Genomic DNA, 18,766 nt, shown 5'->3' with positions numbered 1-18,766 from the left:
CATATCTAAATATTTGCTTGCCTTGCCTGGTATCAACCATATTAATTCACATGTTCACCTGGCAATTTTTACCTTAAATCTTCAGAATATGGGTATCCCGTACTCTGTTCTAACGCAAGCCTCCTACTATTGTAAAAGGTTAGCAGATACTTATACATCTTCCTATTAACACCACATTCTATCAGCTAAAATGCTAGAAGATCTCTATAAAATAAAGAAATAAATATTCCAGTTAGGGGGGAAAAAGCCTACCAACATCTCCCATTTAACCTTAATTTGCTCTCGATTTATTATTTTAACCACGAGATGGCGCCGTTGCGCACTTGACGGCCCTTCCCACTTTATGTGCTTCCCAAACATGTTGGCAGTTTAGTAACTCGATAGAAGATAACTAATACCATATAGTTTCCTATTTACGCCAACCGCCTCTGGAAGCAGCATTCTCACCTTTTTTTTTTCTCCACAAACCAAACAAACGTAACATGTGTTATGAACGATAAAAGTGTCCCTGTTACATGTCACATCTATTTTTCAACGTAAAACGTAATTGAACCACGCATCTGCTTTTATTCTGAAATACCGTCAGAGCGGAAGCCGCCTCGATATTCTTCGTAACTTGACGCAGTTTGGCTGGGTCACGCTGCAATCCAGCCGGATGTTTTGCGTCGCCAGTATGTGCTGGGAACATTTGCTCATTTTATCACGAAGCTAACCTTGCGGCTCCAGCGGCGGCCCTGACCAGGTGAGTACCCGTAGCCTATACCGCGTTAGCCGAGTGGCCGTGTTAGCTAGAGGAGCTGCAGGTTGGTGGGAGTGAAAGCTGCAGGGAGGTCGTGACGGTGTTGCTTTGCAGTGACCGTGCACGCCCCTGCGCGCTCCCTAACAACCGTAATGTAGTTTCTGTGGGTTGTAGCCCCTTCAACAGGCGGATGGCGGGGAGGCTGCTGTGACGTTAATCACCTGTTTGACTCAAAAACCAGGTAAAAATGTATTAAAACTAGAGGAAACTGAGTTTGTGTGCTCTGGAGTAAAGAAGGCCTGAGCAAAACACCAGCTTCCACTAGTTATTTCTTCTGCTGTTACCATGAAGGGACGCTGCAGTCAGTCTTTTTTTTTCCAACCTCGCTAGCGTTTATCTGAATGTGCTGTCTCTGACAGCTGTGTCTTTGTTACACCGTGGTTGACAATGTCTCCCTGGGGATCAGAGCAGTAGCAGTCCCCGGGTCTGGGTCCACAGCTTTTGATGGGCAGGTGGAGGTTGTATGCGAGCACGAGCCCCAGCAGCTGTCTTTTTTTTTTTAATTTCCTCCTCTCTTTTAACTTCATGTAGCCTACATCCTCCCTGACTTTTTAACTGTGGACTGGACATCTGGCTGCTGCTTTTGTCTTTTCCAACGCTCATTGCAAAGGGCAGTTTTCAAGGGCTGATACAGTCAAACATCCCCTCTTCTACTAATGCACAAGATCCTTCTTACAACCCATAGTTATAAATCATAAGTTGACTTGCAAATAAAATGTGTACCTTTTTATTGTATTTTAAAGATCTGATTGGTTTGAGAGCTGCAGCAGTGGTGTTTCGGCCGTTTGCCTTCAAACTTTATCTGATTTCCACATAATGACTATTGATTTGAGAGACACACATCGAGCTGAGTGTTGCCATGATGTTTGTGACTTAATCTCTAATGACTGTTGGTGCAGTGCTTGGGAGAAATGCAGAGGACAGGTCAGAGATTCCTTCTTTTGCTTAGACCTGGCTCAGATTGTAGGCTACATTGTGCTGAAAAACCTTAAAAATAGTAATCAAGTAGCCACGATTAATAGTTTCTCAAGCGAAAAAAGCCAAACGTTCCTTAGTTCTAGCTTCTTAACTGTGAGTAGGCCTACTTGCTGACTCTAGTTGTTTAATCTATAAAGTGATAATAAACTGAATATATTTAGGTTTTGGAGTGTTGGACAAGCAAAAGCAATTTTACAAAGTCACCTTGAGTTTTGGGAACTTGTGCTGGGCATACTGTATTTCACAGTTTTCGGATGTTTTACAGACTGAAGATGAATGAAAAACATGAATTGAGAGCAAATTAAAGCAATGGTGCAAAGAATAGTTTTTTCTGTCTGTCTTGTTCTCTTTCTCAAAACTTTTCTTTTGCCTTTTTTTAAACTCTGTAGCTTTAGTTTGTTTTGTGTGCATTCTGTGTAATCTGTCTCCAAAGAGAAAGACGATCACCCTGCCGCTGGTGCTGCAGTTGTTCAGAGCCCACCCCTGACACGCACGCACGCACGCACACACACGCGCACACACACACACACACACACACACACACACACACACACACACACACACACACACACACACCTGTTTGTTAGGACAGATGGTCAACAGGGTGCTCTTGTGTCTGTGTGTGGGTGCTGTGCAGTTGGTCAGCTGTTGTGTCTCCCCTCATCGCCCTTATCTCGCTGTGCGAGCTGACTCAGAGCACATTCTTATTTAATCAGGCAGTTGCTTTCCTGTTGAGCCACTAAGCTGAAAGGACTCTTATTTTATTTGGCAAGTCAACTGAGAACACACACGGACACACAGACTGCTTTTTGTTGCTTTAGATTACACACCAACGTCTTGCTGCCAAGAGAAATTGGGCTTGATATGTAACCTTATCTCAGTAAATTAATATTTCTGTTGGCAGACGTGCTGCTTTCCAGTCTTATGTAAAACTCTGACACTGAAAAATTCAAAAACATTCTCAAATGTGGGGATTTGATGCTTTTCATATTATAGTGAACAGGATAACTTTGTGGTTTGGGCTCAGACATAATAAATTCTTATTTTATCATGTTTTAATTATTATTATTTATTATGGCTGTGTTTAGACGGATGGGAGAACAAAACAAGCAATTTAAATACATCTCCTTGTGCTGTGAGACATTTTATAGACCAAATAATAAATGTAAAAATCAAGAAAATAATCTGCAGATCCATAATCCATAATGAAAACAATCAGTTGCAAGACTAACTATTTAAAAAAACAAACAAAGGGGAAAGCAGCTGAAGCTGGAACCAGAGAGTGTTTGACTGAAACAATAATAAATACACTGACTAATAAGATAATTGTCCCTTTTCTCACTGTGTATCAGCAGTCATGAATACACATTCTGAACAATAAAGATCTTAAATTTGCTCCTTCCTTGAATGATCAGTTTTGGAGCTGAAACAATTAGTCAACCTTTTACTTATTTTATTCTTACGTTTTATAGACTAAAAAACAATTTATTTTGAAAATGGTCACAGTAAAAAGGGGAAGACCACAATATGCATTTCGTGATAATGTGATAGATATAATGTGATTATAACAATTATTTGAAAATCTTGGTTTGGATCCAGAGTCCTTTTGGTTTAGTAGAAAATGTGTTTGGGATGTGTAGACAGTTCAAATATTTAGTCTGATGCAAAGCTAATGCATATTCTTCTCTATGTTATCGCCACATAGTTTTATAGTAACTATGACATAGTTCCACATAGCAAGTTTTTTTTGTGAACTGTGCAATATGTATTTGCATCAGTAATCATCCAAATAGCTATCCTATTATATAACTTTCGATATCTTATTAACATGAACGTGACTTCATTTTCAAATGATTCAAATTCTGTTATTTACACATTGGCTCCATAATCACATACAAGACAGAAAGGCAAAGACTTGTGCTTCCGAGTCATCTGCCCCAAGTGTGCTGCAACAATGAGGAGCGGGTCCCCTCCTCATACTCATTGGGACATAAAAGTTTTGGTCTCTCGCCCCCCACACTTGTCCTTTTTTCTACTTTCAGCCCTGCCACACTCTCTTTCCTTTTGCACTCCTCTAAAGGCCACGCTAGTCTTTCAGCCAGCTTTGGTCTTTTCTTTCTATTTTGACCCCCCCCCCCTCCCGCTCAGGACGAGACAAAGAGCGGAGAGTGACTATGGTCTGTAGCCAGGTGTTCTCCATTGCTGCCCTGGGCTGTAATAGCACCAGCCTTCACACTGCAGCCCCCCCCCCCCCCCCCCCCCCCCAGCATCCCATTGTGCAGCTCTATTGTTCGGCCGCCCCCCCCCTCGTTGATTAAATCGGTTACACAGGCAAAGCTGTGGTTGTGTGTGTGTGTGTGGTGTGTGTGTGTGTTGTGGTGTGTGTGGTGTGTGTGTGTGTGTGTGTGTGTGTGTGTGTGTGTGTGTGTGTGTGTGTGTGTGTGTGTGTGTGTGTGTGTGTGTGTGGTGTGTGTGTGTGGTGTGTGCGCACGCTAAGTACGCGTGCCTTGGGGTAACTGGGTGTTGCAGGCATTTGCCCACAGCCACTCCCCTCCTCCTCCCCTTGTGTCTGCAGCTCATTAAAAGGGCCGCTCTGCTCTGATTGGTGGAAAAAGCGGCCACCTAAACGAGGGAATGGCAGACATTGTTGGTCCATCTGTTCTGCCACTCATTGTCCAACTTGCCTGCTTCTTTAGAGAAAAAAAAATGCAGCCCTGGAAGACACTGAGACCGTGAGGACAGAGGCGTTGGGCTGGAGTTGGATGCTCTGCTGTACCTGCAGCGACGACGAGCGTCAGCCTCGGATGGAGCTGCTCTGGGAAGTTTAGGACTTGTTTCTTTTACGTTTCTCCTGCACTCTTTTCCAGTCTGATTTTCAAGGATTCAAATGTGCGGAAATTAGCTGATCTACTTCACTTTCTTCATTCTTTGTTGATCTTCTAAGGCCTGGTAAGCGTGTCTACTTATAACCGGATTTTGTTTACTTAAATCTTACTTTTTAGCTTCTATTTTTGTGGCGGTTCTGATCTCTATATTGAAAAAGGAACTGTGATGTTTCCTACCCATATCTCATTAGGGCCATTGAAATGATGCAAAGGGCCCTCGTTAAAGAAGTGTTATCTGCATGACAGGCAGCACGGCTGCAGCATCCTAAATCACTTTAATGCTGACTTACCTAAATATTTAAGTGACACGACCAACATCACTGGATTTCCTTGCATTTTAAATGGACCTCAGTCATGAAAAGTTCACATTGATAAGTTCAGAAGAAAGAGGAGAAGGTGCAGTCCAGCTTCTGCCTAATGACGGCTTTGGATGTGAAATATTGTAAAGGAAAGATAAAGTAGTCTTACTTTGAACCATACGTACCGCAGGGCCCAGCTGAGACTGCCAGTCTAACCACTGCATCTTTATGTGCAGCATCCAGTCACAAGAGTTTGTAGCACAGGACTACACCTGCCTCCACGTAGTTTTAGCCTGCAGCTATGGTAGCTGCTGACATTCAAACTGGGGTGTGATCTGTGTTGATATAAAACTCAAAGGTGGGGGGGGGGGGGCAGTGTTGTGTGGTTTTGGGGGGAGAAGAGATAACAGAAAGATTCTTCTGATTTGGGTCACATGAGGCTAGAGGAAGTTTGTGTGTGTGTGTGTGTGGGGTGTGTGTGTGTGTGTGTGGTGTGTGGTGTTGTGTGTGTGTGTGTGTGTGGTGTGGGTGGTTGTGGTGTTGGTGTGTACGTGCGAGAGAATAAGACACTCTTGCGAGTACCGCTCAGCAGCATTGCCTTGCATTCTCTGGCGGGGAAAGCGCCCTATAGATACACACAAACGGTATTCCCCCGGTTGATTATTCTGACTGGGACCGCCCCCTTTTTTACAAATACCTTTTTTGCACAGTATCAGGCATGCAGCAGTATACCGCCAGACAATCCCTCTGCCCCACCCACCCCTCTCCTTTCAAACCCAAAATCCTTTTCCCCCTCTCTGACCCGCTGCACAGACACAGACACTTTTTTTTTTTACACAAAGCTCCCACATACAAAGCGCTGTAAGGGCTGTGTTACATATTCATTACTGCCTACATCAAAGCCAGATGTTTGAAAGATGCACTCAGCCTGGAGGTCTGGAGATGTTGATGAGCCGTTGGTCCGTTAACACTAGGCCTGATTTGGGAATTCCACAATGCACTGAATGCATCATTCTGTGGACCTTGGACCACACTAGAAGACTTTTCTAATCCTACCACTTACATTTAATCAGACCACTCATTTAACAGGCTTCAACAGTGAAAAGCACACTTCTGCTACTAAGCAGCTAAAACAGGATTATTATATTTATAGACAAAACAATTTAGCCATTAATCGAGAAAATAACCAGCAGAATAACAGATAAGGAAATGAATCATCACTAGATTAGATGGGTGAGGACTCCATTACCACTTCTTTCTTCTGTGTTGTTGTGAATGTATCCTATTGTATATTGGTTCAATATTTTTTTTGCCTTTTGATGATCATGTCTTTGGGTATCATCTAGTGCTGATACGATACGAATTTTTGGTGATATTCCGATTTTTGCTGTTGTACGAGAATGTTGTCTAAATAAAATAGTGTGAAATTGGTAAAGTTTTAAATTAAGGCGCTATCTGATCTTAGAATATACAACATTACAAATCTGCCAGTTCTTTTTACTTGTTGCTAATGAAACCGTTCTGTACATAAATTAGTGAGGTTCATAGGGATGAACTGATGCAACATATTCTCTCCCAGTTTTGGCTGGATGATAGCAAGCTTTAGAGAAATTGAAGTGTAAATAGAAGGATAGTTTGGATGTGTCAGTTTAGACCATCAGCTGAGTAGAGTGTGCATAAAATGTTCCCAATGGCCCCCAGTCAGGCACTGAGTCAGTCTGGAAGGTAGACCAAATGTGGTGGGCGTTGATGGTGCATAGCCACCATCAACGCCCACCTTCGTTGATGCCAAGGTCCCAGTCCTAATAGCAGGTCCATTGTTGTCTTGGGTGGCGGGGTGGGTTGCCAGTGAGTCACACTTGTGTGTGTGTGTGTGTGTGTGTGTGTGTGTGTGTGTGTGTGTGCGTGCGTGCGTGCTGTGTGCACTGCAGCCTCTCTTTTGGCATTTGTAGGGGAGAATGCTTTCAACAGCTGTAGCTTAGCAACAGTAGCTCAGCCACGTTGCTAGGCAGCCCTTTTTCATAAAATGCGCTCTCACTCCAGCCCGCCCCCCACCCACCATCTTTAAGTCACTTCCTTTTCCATCATCTGGTTTGTCCAGATAACATGGGTTTGACTTGATTTTGACTAAAGTCCAGGTTGAAGCGCTTTAGCCTAAATCTAACGTGTACATTTGTAGAATTCGCTGCTATTGTTTTTTTTTCTGGGAAAATATTTAATTTTAGATACAAACACTTTCAAGCCTAAATTTCATTAGACTTCATTCTGTCCAGTCAGAATACAGCAGGCTGTAATTTTGCTTCTACAGTTTAACATATCAGTTTCCTGATCTCAGATTAACTTTCCAGAGTGCTCCCTGTAATTTGTGTGCAGCTAAACCTTTGACACCAATCAGATTAGCCTAACCAGATCCCATGCACTTGTTGCTCTAAAGCAATTCGTTGATGGGCCCTGTAGCCTCCGAGCCCCTCAGTGTTTTAATGAGTGACTCTACCACCCCAGTGGGAAGAAGCATATGGAACTTAATTACCAGGTAGAATGTAAGGGGGGAGGGTCTGTTGGGCCCGTCGCTAACGGCTTTCTTCCCTTTTTTTTTTTTTTTTTTTTTATAAAACAGTTCACCCTCTGTTGACCATTAGATTAATGTGCTGTGACGTGGCCCTATAAAAACACGCTGGGGTCAGACTAAAAAAACGCGGGAGTCCCTTAATTAGGGTGAAAGGGGCCCCCTTGGGTCTTTGAGTCAGCCAGTCTGTGCCTCAGTGGAGTCCCAACTGCCTGAGACAACCAGTCAGCCAGTGTAAACTAAGGCTAAGGCTAAAAGTTTCCTGGGAAAATAAAGGTAAAATGTCAAATTTTCCTAAAGTGACAGTCAGTGTTGACTGTGAATTATCATGTAACAAAACATGCAAATTCTTCATTATGCAAATGATTCCCCAGGCATTTCAGTGGACTGGTTGCACCTGCAGCCAACACCATACTTATATTTCACCCAAATATTGGTAAGTATCTCTCTGCACTTAAGGGAGTTACACAGTTCCAGAGTGTCATCTCAACATGTATAACAATGGATTTTCATTGGATTTTCGGCTGTGATCATTAGAAAAAAACATTTCAGATTTTCAAACACTGCATTTCTTTCGTGGTATTTTCATCAATTAACTTAATTATGATGACCACTTTCCCTCGCTGAGCTAAACTGGTTTTACAAAGTAGCTCAAGTAATACTACGTGATTTTTGAAGTGATACAGTATGTCAGTAGGAATTCATTTTCTAAATGTACCCCGCACTCCCTCCATCCTTCTCTCTTTCTCTTCCTTTAGGCACCAATGAGTCGAGCTTTGTGAGCGGGCAGCAGTCAGCCCAGTGAGCTGGATGTCTGTGACAGATCCATGGGCCAGAAGGACCATGTGGAGGCAGGAACAGGCCACCTCGACCTGGGGCTGGATTTGGAGTATCTCCACATAGCGGGGGCCGACCGGCAGGCTGGCGGTGCTGACCTGCCCCCTGCTATGGAGGAGCAGGGGGAGAGCTCCAGCAACAGCAGCACCGCCACTTCCCCTCCACCGGCTGTGGTGGATGAAAATGCCGGGTCTGATGCAGAGTGCGAGTCGTCGCCGTCTTCCAGCGCCCCCCTCGCTGACCCGGATGGAGGAGAAGGAGGGTTAACTCCCAGTAAGAACACCCACCAGCCGCTTTGTCGGACCCAGTGTGTGGACTTAGGCACTGAGGGTCCTCCTGAGCCCCCGCCTAAACCCCCATCAGACCCCAAACACGACACCCCTGCGCAGTCCTCACCCAGCTCCCCATGTAAGCACTCACCTGAGCCTCCGTCCGATCCCTCCTCATCAGAGGCAGCGGCCGAGGCTGGCGGGAAGGAGTACCAGGCTAAGCTGGAGTTTGCCCTGAAGCTGGGCTACTTTGAGGAGACAGTGCGACTGGTGTTGTCCAAGCTTGGACCCGACACCCTCATCAATGACATATTGGGAGAGCTGGTCAAACTGGGCACCAAGTCAGACAGCGAGCAGCCGGCTGGATCATTAGCCTCTACCTCATCTTCTTCATCCTCCTCGTCCTCCTGTGCCTGCTCTGATTTGCTGGACAGCCAGAGGTCGGACTCGCCCTGTCCGCCTGACTCTCTGTGTGACCAGGACAACCTGCGGCCAATTGTGGTGGATGGCAGTAATGTAGCGATGAGGTAAGCAGTGTATGGGAATAGTTTTAATAAAGACACATAGTTAAATTACTGTAAAATATCCTTTTACATCATCATCAGTATATGTGTTTTTATTTCTGATTAACCTATTGACCTATTAATCTACTAAAACCCCAAATGTCAATTTGCTATTATCTTCTGCCTCTTAACTATGTCCTGCAGCCATGGCAACAAGGAAGTGTTTTCCTGCCAGGGGATCCAGCTGGCTGTAGACTGGTTCCTAGAGCGTGGCCATCATGACATCACAGTGTTTGTGCCTGCGTGGAGGAAAGAGCAGTCCCGCCCTGACGCCCCTATAACAGGTCAGTGCAGCAGGCTGGTGGAAATAAAGTTGTGAGATTATTCAACATTTTTCTCAACTTTACCAAACTCCATCCGACACAGATCAGGAGATCTTACGTCGCCTAGAGAAGGAAAAGATCCTGGTCTTCACTCCGTCACGACGTGTCCAAGGTCGACGCGTGGTTTGCTATGACGACCGCTTCATTGTCAAGCTGGCGTATGAGTCAGACGGCATCATCGTCTCAAATGATAACTACCGAGACCTGGCTAATGAGAAGCCTGAGTGGAAGAAATTCATCGATGAACGGCTGCTCATGTATTCCTTTGTCAATGACAAGTATGTAGAGGTGGATCAGTGAGGAACTTTTTCTGTCAGTATGATAGATCATGATATGTGTTGACTTGGATATGTTCAAAGAATTGTGACATTTATGATTTATGTCTTTAATTTTGAAATCTTAGCTACAGTTCACCTTTCGTATCTCAATCCCAGCTATTACTCTATCACATCTGACATTTGGTTTAACAAATGCCACGACAGCTGACATTTTCACTTGGTTTTAAAAGGAAAATTACAGACTTGTTTTAGTCTGTCTACTTCAAGTTCCCCCAATCATTTTACATATTACTTGCATATACTAAAGAATATGCACCTATTTTTAAAAGCACTATTGTCCTTCTTGCCATGAAACTATCTTGTCCTTTCTAACCATCCCCTCCCTTCTCAGATTCATGCCCCCAGATGACCCTCTTGGTCGTCATGGCCCCAGCTTAGACAACTTCCTGAGGAAAAGACCTGTCATGCCTGAGCAGAAGAAACAGCCTTGTCCATATGGTACACAGATGTGCACAAAATTCACCTAATGCACATACACAGAGAAATAACAACGCATTTAGTTTTCTTAACCCTCATGTTGTCCTTGGGTCAAATTGACCCGTTTTCCTATATCAATGTTCTTTTTAACTATCCAATTGTAATTACCCCAAATAACATTCCACACAATGATCTTTGGCGAGTACAGATCTCTACTTTCATTAATTTTGGGGTGTGTTATTTAATTTTATAGCATTTGAACAAAAATTTAAGTGGTTTTAAGTAAAAGTTGACATATTCCAGTCTGTAATTATCCATCGACATACTTTCCTATAGTTTTAGTAATTTTAAATATTTCTTAATTTCTGCTTTTCTAACTCAAACATTAGCATATATAACATAACTGTGAAACTAAAGTTAATAAGTTAGTGACAAAAAAAGTGACAAACATAATTAAAAAAAGTCAATTGTGTCGAAAGCAGGGACAAAAACATAAAAAGTAAAAAATGTTGATTAAAAGCATCATCAAAAGTGTTGATTTTCAATTTGGACGGGAAGACAACATAAGGGTTAATTAAAATCTGGTCTATAAGAACACACAAATACCAGTCTGTCTGATAGCATTATGTATGTGATGGTGGTGGTGAATGGGTGTGTCCTCAACAATTGTGCCGGTGACATACGGCATAATGTTTGTTCTTCTGTACATTTACTATGTAATAACACTGAGACCTTCTGCCTCCAGGAAAGAAGTGCACTTACGGCCACAAGTGTAAGTACTACCACCCAGAAAGAGGTGCTCAGCCTCAGCGTGCTGTGGCTGATGAACTGCGTGCCAGTGCCAAGACTTGTGTCACCACGAGAAACCAGGGGGACACTGGATTGGTGAAGAGCCACAGTGTGCCAGCTGGCAGCATTGAGGCCAAAAAAGGCGCCCAGAAAAGGCAGTCCGACCCAAGCATCCGAGCTCTGTCGTACAGCGATGCTGAGGAGAAGCTGGCAAAAGGGAGGGCGGAAAGCCAGAAGAACAGTATGTGTGGCAGCAGCAGTAGCAGTGGGAGTATTCCCATGTCCTCAGCCCCAGGGGGCCCTCCCTCCAGTTTCAGCCTTCCCAGGACCAGCAGTCCAGAGCAGTGACCCCTCATAGTTTACCAGTCCCCAGCCATGACCTTTACCCTCACTGTGAGTCTCCAGACTTGAGCTACTACTCAGTAACACGTGCTTACTCTGGCCTGAGTCTCTCCACCAGACGGAGCCCAGACTGTCGCTTCCCCAATGACACAGACCTGCGGGTGGGCTCGATGGGTTCAGCCGGCTCCGAATGCGGCAGTGAAAGCAGCGTGAGTTGCGGGAGCAGCTGCGACTCGTACAGTGAGAGGCCGTGTCCCGGGTGCCCCCCAGACACCTTACTGGAAGACAGCGTCCATTTTGCTCATCCCCACAGCCGGCTGTATTCCCATCATGCCGCATCAAACCATGAACTGTGTGGCCTTCATCCAGCCGATTACACCAATATCCAACACAGCCACACGTCTAATACAGGAGTACATAGCTACCACCTGAGTATGGCACGCGGGCAGAGCTGTGCTCACGATCAGCCTCCACCAGAGGCTCCCCCAAAGCGCCCTCTCTACCCCTTGCCTCCTCATCTTCAGCATCAGCCACTAGCTGCACGCTCCAGCTGCCCAGGCGACTACCACTCACTGCCCCAGTCCAACCCTCACCCCCCTGGCTCTCCTCTTGGCCGCTGCCTGGCCCCCACGCGAGGAGAGAGTGTGTCAGACTCGCATCTGTATGAACACCTTTCTACATCGCACCATCACCACCGGACAAAAGCTTTGCCCAGCTGGGACTCGTACTACAGACAGCCTCCTTTGCCGGCGTCCAGGTATGAGCCGTCTGCCTATCAGAGCCTGCCAGACACACAGCAGTCATCCTGGCACGCCCCTCCCTGGGCACAGGACGGCTACACCCAGCACCACACCTCCCACCCAGCTCTCCATCCCATCCCCGACACATTACTTAAACCACCCACCGCCTCCAGCCCACTCTCCGCACCCGCCTCACCCGTCCAGCACTCCTCTCCAAACATACCCGCCTCACAGCGCTCACCTTGCAGTGCCCTCCCACGCTCCTCCCTCCTACATGTCGCAGCTCCCAGAATCCCCTGCACACAGTCGCTACGGGGACATGAGGGAGAAAGTGTACGTCAACCTGTGCAACATCTTCCCCTCGGAGCTGGTGAGCCGTGTGATGGCCAGGAGCCCCCACATTGCAGACCCCCAGCAGCTGGCAGCTGCTATACTTGCAGAGAAAGCCCAGACAGGGTACTGAAGAACAAAGGAAAGTGTGAACTCCCGATAGAAAACAATAGCAGTCAAGTAGTCTGAGTAAAAAAAGGAAAACACAAACCTCAGAAGAGGAAACTTTGCCTTTGCAACACTTGAAAGCACGTTGGGTTTGCATGGTGGTATTTTAAATACTGGAATGCTTTTGGATTGTCTACATGTTGAGCTTTTTCTTTTCTTATGACATTAATGAGACAATGTCTAGGTTTCAAGGATATGAAATGCTAAAGATAATCCAAATCCAGCTCTGGTTATTGCACAGGGACAACTAAATCCACTGAACTTTACGAAGTGTGGGGAGAGCAAATCATTTCACGAAATCTTGGACTTTGACACAAAGTGCAACTTGTTCCAGACCTGCCCAGTGAGTCTTTTTTATTTATTTAGTAGTGTATTATGTGTATTTCACATGCAGGACCGTTAATGCACCAAATTCAAAAGGCTCTTTTCACAGCCAAATCATAACCCAGAGTTGTATCGCATACATCAAATATGACTGGTATGAAGGATAATTTAAGCATTTCCACCACCTATTATTATGATTCTGATTTGTAGTGACTATACACACACATAATGTGCATTGTACACTATACTTAATCTCAGAGCCAAGTCAAACAGTGTTTGCAAATTTTCTTTTCTTTGTGTAAAGCCAGATAGATGGGATTTTTTTACCTCATAACTATTGAGAAAAGTGTCACAGATTCACTGGATAATTTTCTTAATGTGTTGTGTGGAAAATCCATCATCACATTTCCAACTACTATTTGACCAAGGTCTGTGTATTGTATTAATCTATTTGTGTGTGTTGTGTGGCCATTTGTGGGGCTTTTCCATGTTGGTAAAAATGGGTGTCTGAAAGATGGTCGTCTTATTTGAGATGACCGCCGTATTTTGTCAGAGTTGTAGCTGTAGAGATGGGTGACCCTGTCGTGTGTACCTTAGTTTTAGTAAGGGACATCTCTCTCTCTCTCTCTCTCTCTCTCTCTCTCTCTCTCTCTCTCTCTCTCCCTCTCTCTCTCTGGCCCTTTTCATTTGGGTCAACTCTGGTATCTGCTACAGACAGAGGACATTAGAACAAATGTATGTATTGTAAATATATTTAATACTCCCCTGCTGGGCTTTCGGCTAACGGCGTTAACTGTTGTCTGTAGCAGATCCCAGCTGAATCCATGCTAGACAGAGAAAAACCTTGTTTGATACAAATTGTATCATTAACTAAGTCGCTGATGTTATATACAGTACATGGACTTGTTTATCAGTATCTAACACTCTTGATGTATTGCTATATGATGAAATGCATTGACAACAGTTATGTTCCAAACGAGATGTTCCAACTCGTAATCTTGTGGAAATTGCTTTTGAGACAATTATTTCTAATATGTTATGAAACAAGAGGAGTTGTCTGCCTATGTTTAGGTATCACAGCTTCTTTATCTGTGCATTTGGCTTATTAAAGCTGGCTTATTTTTTTAAAGGAGCTCCAATTCAATCTTGTGAGAATTATGCTTTGGTTCACTTGTTAAATGGCCATTTGAAAACAAAAGTGTATTGGCCTGTTTTTTCATGGTTAGGGTTGGGGTCTGTTCATTTTAAGCTTTTTTCAGCCTCTTTATTAAGTCCTTTGGAAGTAACATTATATGCAGTTATGCTTGGAATAATAGATAATTGAAGTTTTATCATTAACTTCTCTTTTGTTTCTATTAAATTATGAATTAAGTGAACAAACCCCAACCATAAGTAACGTTTTTATTTGGGTCAGTCCCGTATCCCATGGTGGCCATTTTTAATGTCTGTAACACTCTACCAAAGCTCTACCTGGAGGATTTACAAATGTATAAGACCATGTTTGCCTTTACAAAAAGATGAGGTCTTCATAGAACCAGAAAGGATCCAGTCAGTAAAGAGATCTCGAGAATAACTACAACTGCTCAAATGTGGACAGACATTTAGCTCGCTAACTGGAACGGGAAGTTTATTTTGTGTATTTTAAGGACAAAAATATTGAAATATCTTTGTGCACAGTGCTACAGAGCGGTAATGCACACAGGAGGCTCCCTGAGCACTTACGAAGCTTCTGCCAACCATTTCCTTGTGAAATTACACACCTGACCTTTCAATGAACTTTGGTGGGATGGCCCAAAACTGAATTTCAGACAAACTTTGCCTTTATTAGTGGGGTTTATATATCTGAATGCAGCATTAGCCTATCTTTGGCTAGCTTAGGTGTACTTGATCGGTAGACCAACCAAGTGTAACGCAAGTTCAAATGGCCTCAAGGAATTTAAGTGTACAGGGTGAGCTCATCATACAGTTCATTACAAGCCGTACAAAAAGCCCCCCAGTGTTCTTTCCTGTCCAACGTGTCACATTGTACAAATAATGACATAATTGTACAGGAGGGCTGTTGATAAAGAGAGCCTTTGTGTGTATTGAAAAAGCCCCTTCTCTCCGGCCCCTGGCACTGTGTGTCAGTGTGGCACCCGATTTGGGGCCAAAAGAAATGCCTCTTCATGGCATTGTGCTTATGACACATCCAATACTCTGAACTAGTTCAGTAACTTTTTATGCATGTTTTGATTTGTTTGGTTTCTGCATGATTCCTTGTGTTTTAATTTGGGGTAATAGCTGTGTTTTCTGTCCTTTGAAGCTTTGCCCTTGATGTTACTGTGAGATGATTGTGGCTGTTGAGATGACTCTAGGCTTACTTATATAGAAAACGACTTGTTTTTCTGTTTTTTTTCTATATCAGTTTTGTATGGATTTCACAAAAACACCCCCCTTTACAATATAAGTTAAGAGGGAATGCTATTTGTTTTATGTAAGGCTTGAAATGTACTTAAATGTCAGAAGGATATTTTGGAATGCCCCAATTTTTCTTCATGACAGCTTGTTTTCTTTGGAAGTTGACTTCTGTTTTTGCAGATAATTAAATGGTATACAGGCCAACCCAAAATATAATGAAAATCCTTTTCAAATTAGTCAGTAGTAAATAATCGTGTATCTAATTGATATTTGTAACATTCTTACTGTAAATGTGATGTTCATTAAAGTACTCCTCTCAAAATGTGATATTGATTGGCATTGTTGTAGTTTCACACCTATAACATTTTAAAAGACATTTACATTTTATTTAGAAAGCCCAGTACCATATTAGATTCCTGTAAAATTTAGCCTGGTATGATTTGCGTAAAAAAGTACTTTTAGTACCAAAGTCTTGGCAATCAGGGGAAACAAAGTATGCACTTATTAATAAAAAAATAAAACTAGTTAGATTTTTTTCCTCCCAGAAAGGTCTATAAATTTTTTCCTGCAAATGTTGTGTGATCTCCAATTCATTTTCTGTCTATTTGTCATCATGGCCAAATCCCACTCTAGCCACACCTCTGTGTTCGCTTCCCAAAACACACCACTGAGTACAAGGCCCTGCGCTTGTAGGGGTTAGGGTTATCTATTGGCTGAGCAAGCTGCCTGCCCCCTGACCTAAACTTCTGTGATTGGTCGACGTAGCCATCAGTGGAGACATCAGCAGCCAAAATGGGGGGCAGCTAAGTAAAAGATAGCTTTTCATACGAAAGATGATTTGGTGACCGTTTATCTTTATGAAACTATTGGGTAAAGTCTCCGAAAGTCACTGAAGTACCACGGCGGATTACTAAACTTCGGGAAGGCTACAAAGGTACTAAATCCGCTTTGAAACGGCTAAGCTGTTACTAATCAGGCTAAAAAAAACAGCCTGCAGCTACAGGGTAGGGTTTATTCATAATTTTTTATTCATTTTTACAAAGCCCAAAGTAATGGGCCAAAAAATTCAGGGGGGGGCCACAGTCGTATTGGGAGTTCTTTGAAAAGGTGCACCCCTTCCCTTCTAAAAATAAAAATTTAATCCCTGTTCCCAGGGTCTGGATTATTAAATATCCAAACAGGGCGACGACAGTAAAACAAAAACTCAGGTAGTGTATCATAGTAAGTTTTAAACAAATGATGGTTTTAAACCAAAGTAGCTTTAGTTAAAAAGATTTTCGCTTGTGCCCTTGCTGTATTATTTTTAAGGCCCCACTGTACACACTACAAACCTACATGTTTTGTTTTATATTTCCCTTTCTTATGGGGTTTTTTTTTTTCAGTAAATTTTTAAACTCTGCGTGTAAGATGGGCGCAGCAGTTTTTTCCCAATTTTTAGCAATGGGAAATAATTTAGCCAGTGATTTAAAAATTGGGGATTATTGATAGTTTTTTTGCAGGTTAATTACCCCAAAGTTTGGTCTGTTTCCTAATTTCCCTATATCCTTTTTCTACCCTTTACTAGTGGAAAAATTTTGGGACATCCATGTTGGTAGATAGAAAGGGTAATTAAGGGACCCCCGCTGCGCCAGCTATGTCGGAGAGGTCTGAGTGTGAGCCAATGCCAGAGTAAAGTAAGTATGACATATTTAGGAAACACCAGACATATTTTCTGAAATAAACAAGTAACACAGCCGTTGTTTTGTTGATCTGTGTTTAGAAAGAGGTGGGTGCAGGAGCCTTCATCTTGCCTTGGAGGCAGTGCTAGTAGACTACTTCTGGCGTCTCTTTAGTCTTGCTGACAGTCACGAGTAGGTTGTTTTGTTCAGGTTCAGGTCCTTTAAAATCTTTTCAAGAAAAAGCCCAGTATAGTATGTCTAAAAATGATAAAAGACATAGTATAGTATTAATAAAATAAAAAGATGAAATGTCACTTAGAGGGATATCTCACTGAGGTAAACTGCTAACAACAATCTGAGGTTACAAATCCTACATTTGTCTTGACAGCTTTTCAACTTCTCTCCTCTAAAATGTGAACGGTAAATAGAACTTCCAACCAGTATAGAGTAGCAGATATATAGCTCAGTGTGGTAAAATGCTGGTTAGAGGACCCAGTGGTTGTGAGTTCAAAACTCACTTGGTGCAGACATTATGATAAGGCGAAACGCAAAGTGGGAGGTGGGGTGAGTGTCCTGGGAGGTGGGGTTAATGTCCTACACCTGTGAGGTGGGGTTAGTGTTCTGCGTGTCATGGGAAAGTCTCTTCCAAAGCCCAACTGTCTGAGTATCTGAAAAAATACTTAGTACAGTTGTGATTAGGAAAGTACTTAACCAACTATATGTGCGACATGGACCTTGGCCTCCTGAGTAAAGGCCCTGAGTTGTACTTATGACACTTAGAGAATAAATTTATTGTTCCAGTTAGCAAAAGGTAAGGCCGTATGCCCCTATGCCACCCCTTCGGGGCGGCATAGGGGAAGGCACTTGCCAAACCACATGCCGCCCCTTCGGGGCGGCATGTGGTTTGGCCGAACCCTAACCCAAGTGTCTTACCCACATGCCGCCCTGGGTTGCTGGTCAACAACAGTATACTCTACAACACCAACGTAGTCTATAACCGGATGTGAACCCCGCTCCCCTGGGTGAAGGGCTGCAGCACATTCGACTCCGCCGCCACCTCTGCCGCCACCTCCTGCAGTTGCAGCGTGCATTTAACACAAACTATTGGGGGGAGGGGGTTTAGGAAAGAAAGAAATTTTTACTATGGACCTGACTATGAGGGTGATTGAACCCATGACCTATGGGTCCTCCAACCAGCGTTCCATAACACTGAGCTATCTGGTCTGATACCTGAGGTAGGAAGCTGGATTTATTGTTCACATTTCAGTGGAGAGAAGTTGAAAAACCATCAAGACAATTGTAGTAATTGAGCCTTTAACTCTACATTGTTAAATTAGCAACTTACTAAATTGCCTGTCATGGTGATTAAACCCACGATCTGTGTGTCCTCTAACCAGTGTTCTATCACACTGAGCCATCTCATCTGACTGGCACCTGCTTCAGTGGAGGATTTGACTTCTTCATGTTGGGTGTTGGACCTTAAAATATAGTACATCCAAAGGTATTGAACCAACAACCGTCAGAACAGGTCATGGGGTATTTATCATGCTCATGTCTTCTTTGTAATTTCACAAAAGGGGGTTGGCTAGGGCGTTCGGATGGTGTCACGGAAACGTTCGTTTTGGATTTTCATCACAAGCTTTTCCTAAACCATGAAGAAATGAGGTGGGGAGAGTGGGCGGAGTCAATAACTCATCAGACTTTCACTCAGGACACCAGGGTTTGTGCCCTGCATGTCACAAAA

General features: G+C 43.5%; 1 protein-coding gene across 1 annotated transcript; it reads left to right on the top strand.

Annotated features, from left to right (window-relative positions):
* The first annotated feature begins 605 nt into the window (after positions 1–605).
* On the top strand, positions 606–14,559 carry LOC116674113 (probable ribonuclease ZC3H12C). Its single transcript, XM_032506613.1, is given in 8 exon segments — positions 606–742; positions 8,286–9,160; positions 9,341–9,480; positions 9,563–9,797; positions 10,189–10,295; positions 11,020–11,382; positions 11,385–12,277; positions 12,279–14,559. Coding segments are annotated over 7 exon segments (2,874 nt in total). The 5' UTR covers positions 606–742; positions 8,286–8,354; the 3' UTR covers positions 12,609–14,559.
* Positions 14,560–18,766: the final 4,207 nt, after the last annotated feature.

The sequence above is a fragment of the Etheostoma spectabile genome, chromosome 24 (genome assembly GCF_008692095.1).
Source record: "Etheostoma spectabile isolate EspeVRDwgs_2016 chromosome 24, UIUC_Espe_1.0, whole genome shotgun sequence".
Lineage (NCBI taxonomy): Eukaryota > Metazoa > Chordata > Actinopteri > Perciformes > Percidae > Etheostoma > Etheostoma spectabile.
The sequence above is the reverse complement of the archived record's forward strand: the minus strand, read 5'-3'. Positions and strand labels throughout refer to the sequence as shown.